General features: G+C 43.0%; 1 protein-coding gene across 1 annotated transcript in view; it reads right to left on the reverse strand.

The window, feature by feature from the left end:
- Positions 1–9,037, reverse strand: part of LOC143132283 (uncharacterized) — a 14,724-nt gene extending 5,687 nt beyond the window's left edge. Inside the window, exons 1-2 of the mRNA XM_076291693.1 lie at positions 8,848–9,037; positions 2,207–2,411 (exon numbers count right to left, since the gene is read on the reverse strand). Coding sequence (XP_076147808.1) covers positions 2,207–2,411; positions 8,848–8,948 — 306 coding nt within the window. The 5' untranslated portion in view covers positions 8,949–9,037. The remainder of the gene's footprint in view (positions 1–2,206; positions 2,412–8,847) is intronic.
- Between the last annotated feature and the right edge of the window lie 246 nt (positions 9,038–9,283).

Genomic DNA, 9,283 nt, shown 5'->3' on the forward strand with positions numbered 1-9,283 from the left:
TCTGTCTCTCCCTCTCTCTCTGTCTCTCCCTCCTTCTCTCTCTCTCTCTCACTTCCTCTCATTCAGCTCCTGTTCTTGTTGAGCATTGATGTGGGCAGGCCGTAAACAGTGAAAAAATAACAACGCGCCCGTCTGGTTAACAATGACAGCCCATGGTGGCAGTTTGGACCCGCAGTAAGGTGAGGAAAGATGAGTAGAAATTGCTCACACACACACACACACACACACACACACACACACACACACACACACACACACACACACACACACACACACACACAGATGTACAAACAGAAGCACTCTCTTTCTCTCATTCTCTCCCACCTTCATCAGATGCCCTCTAGTCACCGTTGGAATGACTCAAACTGAATTCACATAATGCCGATATTAAAAATATTCCACCAAATGTTCATGAAGCATAGCGACAGACTGTACACAATAGGACAACACACGCAGAGTGGATTAATCCCTAATAACGCTGTGTAAAGAGACAGATTGAGTGGTCTATGTGCAATGATACATAAACATTGTAAATGGAGACAGATTGTGTGCAATCTATGCTCAGTGGTGCTTAAAGAGCATATACAGAAGCAGCTTGCACAATGAGATCCACATTCAGAGATCCATTACGTAAGGCCAGAGCATATGCTAGGATAGGAACTACAGTGTATGGGAGCATGGGGGAAGCTATAGGGATTCACCCAGTAAAGTTTCACCCACACAAGGCCTGTATAAACAGGTAATTACTAAAATCCCTTTATGCCATGTCTACCATAGTATTATTGTTACTTATCACCCGGAGAGAAGAAATACTCTTTTCTGATTGGCTGGTGGGGTGGCTATTAATTCTGATTATTACACGGCTCTGCATAATGCTGCAGAATGCTCCATTCACTTGAATGGGCCTTCCCAACGTTCGGTGGTCTGCTAATTCTCAATAACAGACCGTTGCTAAGTATAACAGACCGCTGTCAAGGAAAATGGGCTTTGTGCTTCTATTTCACGTCTTTCATATCACTACGCAAGGACTGGAACTTCATTCAAAAGTGAAAGCAGACGGTTGATCAGCTGTGTTCTAAAGAATGTTTGATTCAAGTTCATCGTGTGCTGTTGTCGAACTATTTGATTCTCACCAAAAGCCACGATGAAACGGTAACAAATAGGCTATAGCCTAGGCTATGTAGGCTAAAGAGTCACATCGTGGGGAGTTTATTGTTTCGTTTTGGCAAGTAGCCGTGTAATAAGCGGGATAATGTATAGAACGCCGGTCTTTATTGGGAAAATAAGTCCCTTCAGGGCGGAACAAGACCCCTTCACTGTGCGTCGGTCCGGTTCGCCCTGTCGGGACTTATTTTCCCAAAAATGACCGGCGTTCTATACATTATCCCTTACATAACAGGACACCGTTCCATATCAATGCTTATGAATGGTAACTATAACAACCATAGTAGGACGACGGTTTCCGGCTTCGCAACAATGGAATCAACTGTACACAAGCTAACTGTCCATGCTATCGCTGTTATAGGGCCAACGAAAGTTGTACAACAAGCTGAACTAGTGAGCTTCTTTTTAAATAGAACAGCGTGTTTCCTTTGCTTTACAGTGGCAACCGGGTGATAAGCGGGATAACGGCCTTCGAGGTGTGTCCAGTTATACGGAATTAATGGACTCGGACGGAGGCAACTCCGCTGCGCGTCGGGGAGTTCTTTGCCCCTCGCCCTCGTCCATTAATTCCGTATAACAGGACACCTCGGCGGCCATTGTCCCTTACATATTTTAAACATTCTTACGTCATGGTAACCAAGTACACTGAGTAGCAGACTTTAGAATGCAATAAAAATTTGATTATAAAACTCTTGTATTTAGTGGAGTTGCAGGTAGGAGTGGTAGTGTGTCACCTGACCACTTCCTGATTCAGAGCTGACAACTCTCAAGGTTGGCTTGGTGTAAGATTGACAAAGACTGGAGTGTTTTTCTTCTCCTCGTGTGACAGAACATAAATGCATGAGTCTCACACCAGATGTCTGAGCGTTGGCAACCCTTTGGACTTAGAGGGTAGTATGATAGTGTGCAACACCTTGTATTTATAGTGTGTAACCTTAACTCTTTGTTAATATAGTACAGAAGGGGTAGTGTAGCAGTGAATAAACCCCTGTGCTTATCTGTTTAGTATGGAGAAGGTTGTGGGGTAGTGTAGCAGTCTCACCTCCTTGTTGATTCTGCGCAGTTCCATGTTCTTGTTAAGCAGCTGTAGTTTCTCCTCATCGGCCGACGTCACGGACATGCTGTCGGTGATGAGCGTCACCTGCTCCTCAGTCGAGAGGAGGTGCTCACTCCCCACCTCCTCTTCCTCCTCCTCCTCATCCACCTCCTCCTCTTCCTCCTCTTTCTCTCTCTGCTCCTCTTCCAGCCTGACATCAAACATACACACAGACACAGACACACACCCCCACACACACACACAAACGCACACACAAGAAGAAAATGGGTCACCATTCAGCTATTCAGATGTGGTTGCGATTCATCATTGGTTATTTAACACGAAGCATGACCCTTGATCGGTCCACATACAGTAATCCATGATTGGTTCCTGTGGAGATGCCAGCTTGGCAACCACGCCAGTCTTCCATCGCCACCGAGGCAGACCTTGACATCTCATTGAGCTTTTCACATTGCAGCCCTTCATTCAGCAAAGCATGACTGATTCCAGTAGTAATACTTCTTGATGGGTAATCCATGCAAATACACACACACACACACACACACAAACACATGCACACACACAAATACACACACACACACACACACACACACACACACACAAAGACACACTCACATGCGCTTCTCAAATGAACCAAATTCCATTAGAACTCGCGGCCGGTTGATTAAATTCAATGGAGGGAATCAAATCAAGCAATTAAGAGCCTATCACAAATCCAGAGGTTGTGCTCACGCAGCTGTGCATGGAGACATTACTGTTGCAAACGCCTGATGAAGAGCAGCCTGATGAGGCTTGGAGTGCAGACTAATACCCTTCATTTGACATGATGAATCCCATTAAGGAGCCAAAGAGGCGATGGCAGCACGGCTCCTACACAAATGCGCCGGGTGAAGTGCATGTCAAAGGGGATGTGAACAGATGAGCTGAAACTTTATTCCACACTATAGCCATTGATCTGATGTTGGTTATCTGTAAGTGTGTTGAGTTTAGGAACTCTAGGGGGCGCTGTGGCGCACCTGATTCGGTCCCCCCGCAGTAATTTCCTGATCCTACTCCCAGTCTTTAGTGTCCTAAAATGCCCCCAAAATTAAACTTAAAGGAAACTAGCTGCCACTTATCAGTATAATTATATATATACTGTTTTGATCCCGTGAGGGAAATTTGGTCTCTGCATTTATCCCAATCCGTGAATTAGTGAAACACACACAGCACACAGTGAACACACAGTGAGGTGAAGGACACACTAATCCCGGCGCAGTGAGCTGCCTGCAACAACTGCGGCACTCGGGGAGCAGTGAGGGGTTAGGTGCTATGCTCAAGGTCACTTCAGCCGTGCCTACTGGTCGGGGGTCGAACCGGCAACTCTCCGTTAACAAGTCTGAAGCGCTAACCAGTAGGCCACGGCTGCCCCTAATCACACTGAACCAAACAATCTCATCACAAATTCTAGCCCATGTCCTAAGGCATGCATGGTGTAAAGGAATAGAAAGTGCTGTTGTTATAGTGTATGCTTAAATTAGACATGCATCTACATAACAATTTAGTTACCTTGTGACAAGACCTGTGGCAAAATACATTTTCCCGTCTGTAGTAATTCTGTTGATCTAAATTGGCATAATGAAACATTGTAAGTGCAGCATGATTTTGAAACCCGGGTGTTTGAGGTTATGCAGACAGTGATGTTCTTTTCCACACAGCCCTGGAATCAACACACACACAGTGTTACGCAGGGGCATAATTTATGGAAATGACTGTTCCTCTGAGCGGCCTTTGTGAACTTCCCCCAACATTCAGGTCAGGTGAAAGGAGTCGAGTGGCAGGGACGGACGAAGACAGATAAGACTCTCTCTTTATCAGCCACGCTCCTACACCCCTGCCCCCCCCAACCCTCCACCCCACCGCCACGCGCCGCTGAAAAATCACTTCACTCTCAACCTTGCTACAAAGAGATCACAACCTGTCTTCTGCCTCCCCTCCACCTAACATGCCCAATCCTCCGTCGTCACCACCCCCACCCCCATCCCCAACCCCATCCCCACTCCAGCAGCCGGGCTAATCTCCTGGCAAGTCCTGCTCTCTGCTCATCTCCACTCCAATACACACTGAAATGTGCAGCAAGCCCTACAAACAGGAACACACAGCAATCTCTCCCCCAGGCCTCAGATAGGCACAGAGGGGAAATACATGGAGAGAGGAAAAGAGGGAGAGACAGAGATAGAGAGACAGAGAGAGAGAGAGAAGAGAGAGGGTTAGAGAGAGAGAGAGACTGAGAGTTAGAGAAAGAGAGAGAGTTAGAGACAGAGAGAAAGAGAGAGTGAGTTTGAGAAAGAGAGTTAGAGAGTGTGAGAGAGAGAGAGTTAGAGAGTGTGAGAGAGAGAGAGTTAGAGAGAGATAGAGAGAGAGATGCCCAAATGACCCAAAGTGCTGAGTGAAATCTTGCTGGAGCGCTCCCCACTCCTCCAGCCCGGAGCGAAAGTGGTGTTTAAACGGCACTGGGGGGACGCCACGCTGGGTGGACCGTGGTTATCAGGGAAGGAGGCAGCATGTGGCCGCGCCTCAGTCGGCCGCACAGCAAAGCCGCCCGGCATCTGCTCAGCCCGCCCTGATTGGGCCGAGTCAGCCACTCAGAACTCTCGGAGCGAGTCGGCTGCCTTCGGAGACCTCAACCGGCCGGTTAACCACAGGGCTTCAGCATATGGCCCATACATGTGGCCAAAGTCCAGACTTCACTTTCACTTTAAGCTGGTTAACAAGGTTGGCGGTTTAAACAAATTAGTTTAGACTTCATATATGCAATGGTAAGCTGAAGACCAAATATGTGGATCTAATATTCGGAAGCGTCAAGATAATCAAGCTGAAAGTGTGCGATAGAAAATCAATCATAATGTATTTTTTGAAAAAAAAAATTAGTCTTAAAGTTCAATCCTTCTGAAAAGAAACTTTCTGGCTTATTATTAAAATAAATGTTTTATTGCCATGGGGATTCCCTGGATTTCCTACTGAAACATAATGCTATTCTAGACCGACATAACAGTAGATTCTGCCCAGGATCTGCCCGAGCGCAGAGACCGATCAGTCTGTTATCAGGGTCGATCACAAGGTCATCAGAGTCGATCACAAGGTCATGGTTCGAAATGTCATCAATCAGGTCTATGCGGTCGCTGACATTTCTGTTCAACACTTGCCGAGCCACATATCATCATGTAATGTTTTCAAAATAATAACTGGCCTGCCTTAGGTCACTGTGTTTTCGGACGTCCTTGCGGTGTGCTAACTTTATGCATTGCAGCGACCACCAAGCCAAGGAGATCGTAAAACATTTTATGATGTCTGAAGTTTGGAAATGGTTTCTCGAATATATGCGAGGGCGCAACTTCTCTGAGGAATGCTATTCTGCCAAGGCCGCCATTGTAATTCACTTTCACTGTATTCGAGGTGGCAATAAAGAAAATAATTTCGCTTATCGGAGGACATCATAAAGGGCATCTGAATAAACAGTATAAAATATATATTAGGGCTGTATGATTCACTCACACAGTGTGACTGCACTGAGCAGGTGAAGGTGTTTCAACATCCTGGCGTGACAACTATTTTGGAACAGAGACAGCTGCTGTTTGAATAAATAAAAAAATCCATTATGAAAAATTGCTTTCCTGTTGAATAGTTCAGTTTGTAATTTAACACAGGGTGGTGACATGCGGAAAGATCTTTCAATCAACACATTTGGTTGCAGGTTAAAAATGATGTGACTAAAAAAACTAATCAATTTGATATAAGTGCCATTTAGCTGGAATTCACTACATGATAATGTGCTGTGGGGAAAATGGTTCATATGTGGGCCTTGTCTATGTTGTTTCATAGTGTGCATTGTAAACATTTTAACTCTTGTATAAATGTACACGACACAAGAGTAACAGCTACTGCAATGTACTAATTTATGAATGTAATACATATGAATAATTTTAATGGCCATATTTCAACACAGTTCTGAAAGCATTACTGTGTGGTACTTGTCCCTCACACATCAACAAGAAAGGGTTGTGCTGGTCTGTCATTCATATTCTGTTGTATTGAGGAGTCTGTGGTGCAATAGTGTTCTACGGGGGAAGTTCCCAGGGTTAGGCAGTGTCAAAAACCCTGTTTTGACATCAAAAACTGATTGTCAGATTTTTAAAAAGGGGCTGCATCAGAGCTCTTGTGTCTGTATGGAGACATGGGCTTAATGAATATGCATTTATGCGTATCTGCAGTTGTTGTTGCTCAGGGAAGATACGTCTATTTTTCTGTATGTCTTAATTTGTTTATCTATCTTTTTATTATATCTGGAGAACTTGCCATCTGTCATGCAAGGTCACTCTTAATTTATTTCATGAAGCGGAAAGAAATAAAATCAGCCGTGCAATTCTAGGAGCCACAACGCTGTTGCTCTGTACGTTCTGTTCTCCTTAAGCCAGCTGTGGCATCTGTGTCGTGGATGCACACCTGTTATTCTATGCAGCACAATGCAAATATTGGCAAAAATAAAGAGCTATTGCAACTACAGTAACTATACCTCAAACAGCAGGCTTTATTATTGTAAACTGAATCAAATTGTGGCAATTGTGAAATTTGAGAACATTCTGGTGTGAGATTAATTGATTGTTGGCAGTTGTTGTTTGAATAATATATATATATATATATATATATATATATATATATATTTTTTTTTTTTTTTTTTTTTTTAATCTGAAAACTTGCTTGCTTTATAACTTGGCAATGCACAGGTTTGTGTGTGGAAATGTTTTCAGTCAACAGATCCAAGCCCTTTCTTTGCTGGTTAAACTACTAAACAAGTTTTAATATTCAAGGTAACTTTCTCTGTCTCTGCCCAGATGTCACAACTGTTTTTTTCTACGCTGCACTGCCCTTAACAGTGGCTTGTTGCATTACCAAAAAGAAAGAACTCTTTCATCAAACTATACACTTCAAACAGCATAGGCATTATGAAAATTAATCGAAATGCGAGTTCTTGTGTTGTGAATCTGCCGTTAAATAGGTCAATCCCCACACCTAGGCCTGGAATGTCCCAATCATAGCACAAGGCGGTTAGTGTAGCCCTTGATGTTCGGGTAACAGAAAATAAAGCACTTTGTAGTGAAACTGCAACATCATAGCACTTGGTGGCTTTGTTACTACCTTGGTGGGAATTGTTTTCTGAGGCTGTTGGACTCTGTGCTGCAAATTTCCCCTTTGCATATTTCTACTCTCATCATATGACAGTTATTACAGTAGTTGTTTATGATTATACACAATAGCTCCTAAATGTGTCTGCTGACCAATAAACACTAAATATTTTGCCCATCTGGCCACATGGGGAAATCCATGCATTGTCCATGGAGACCTTGATCAGGTGCTTACTGTACAACCCCCCTCCCACCTCCGAGACGCACCATTTCCCTCCTGGGAGGCCCGGGCCTCCACCCTTACACACAGGTTCCACTCCCAAAGCATAAATCATACTTCCCCTAGGTGGTGAGTGCAGCTTCATAAATAGTAACCCACATTTTTTAGAAAGTTTCAAATCTGTTATTTATTTCCCCCAGGGAGCCTTAGAAGGACACAGAATGCATCATATTTTCACATTTGTCTAATCTATGGTGAAATTTGGTGACATTTATTATCTCGTCAGTGGAGGAAACAGGAAATAATATTCTCCTTTTCACAAGCTGTGAAAGGGATTTTTCAGAATTATACATCACTCTGAAATGGAGGTGCCACAACAGGGTAAAATACTGATAAAGTATCAAACCCAAATGAGTGACCTGTAACTTCTAAAGAAAAGACTCATTCAAGGCTTTCCATCAACTCAGCCTGTCTATCCATGCAGTTATCCGAAGCCGTAAAGAACTGTATTGAAAACATAATGATCCAGCACATCTATATTACTAAAATAAGAAGCAAACAGAAAACTCTTCCAAATGAAACATCAGAATTCAATTAAAGATGTGCAGGCAACTCAAAATGATTAATGGGATGTTATACTTCTTAAAAAAATCATGTTCTAGTTTCCAATTCTCTTGCATTTAAAGGGAAAAAAACAACAGGCATAACTTCTGTGATTTACTAAAGCCAGTAAAAAAATCTTAAAAGTGAAATATGAAGGTCAGGCCATGACCCCCCCCCCCCCCCCCGTCTATTTCTATCTCAATTTCACACCATCAAATTACTGTATATGGAAAGCCATTGATCATGGTGGCACTAAAAGGTGGTAAAAGGGTAACATATCAACATCATACATGGATACAGATCATTATTATGAAATACGTTTGCAGATGGGTTTGAGAGAGACACAACAACCAATAATAATGATCAAATAAATGCTAAATAAGCAAATGTTTGAAATGTGGGTAACACTTAACTTGTGCTCTACAGCTCTGTTTCTGTGCCCTCCCAATGCAATGAACCCTCACAAAAGTTAATGCTTTTGTCAATTATGATGAACGACTCATAATTGTAATTTAGCTGCAATTACAGTCACCTAAGGTAAACAACAATGTGTCCAACACTCCAACACTAAACGAGCTGAAGTTATTTAGGAGTTACTTTACTCAGACAAACTGTGAGCAAAGAAAATCTGAAACACGTACCCACTGGGAAGAGAAGTCTCCTGGTGTGAATTTAGAGATGAAGTGCTCTCCTTGGGAGGCGACTCGCCATCGGATATCGAAGACAGCAAACTTCCATCCATGGTAGCTTCTAGAGAGGTCTCTGTCGAGTCAAGGGCTGGTCACACTAAAACTACCGCAGTTCAGTCCTCTGCTGAATAGATCTGAGAAAACAAATGCTGCTTGTCTAGCTGTGAATGTTATAGACTAAAAGAGGAAGTTTTAATATAACTCTTGAAGTCACATGTAAGGGGAACCTGGACAGAAAAAGAGGAAGTCTGTGCAGTCAACACAAACAATCCCTTTTGTTTGTTTTTTTTAGTTTTTTTTTAGATTCACTGTTTGATATATGATTATCAGATTATAACGCTAATAGTGTTATAGAATTTTAGCCAAGGAAACATCATTTTGGCATGGA

This window comes from Alosa pseudoharengus, unplaced genomic scaffold (assembly GCF_046254945.1).
Source record: "Alosa pseudoharengus isolate Yale_2024_CS ecotype anadromous, Long Island Sound unplaced genomic scaffold, YU_APseudo_1.1 YU_APseudo_1.1_scf_19, whole genome shotgun sequence".
NCBI classification, from domain to species: Eukaryota; Metazoa; Chordata; class Actinopteri; order Clupeiformes; family Clupeidae; genus Alosa; species Alosa pseudoharengus.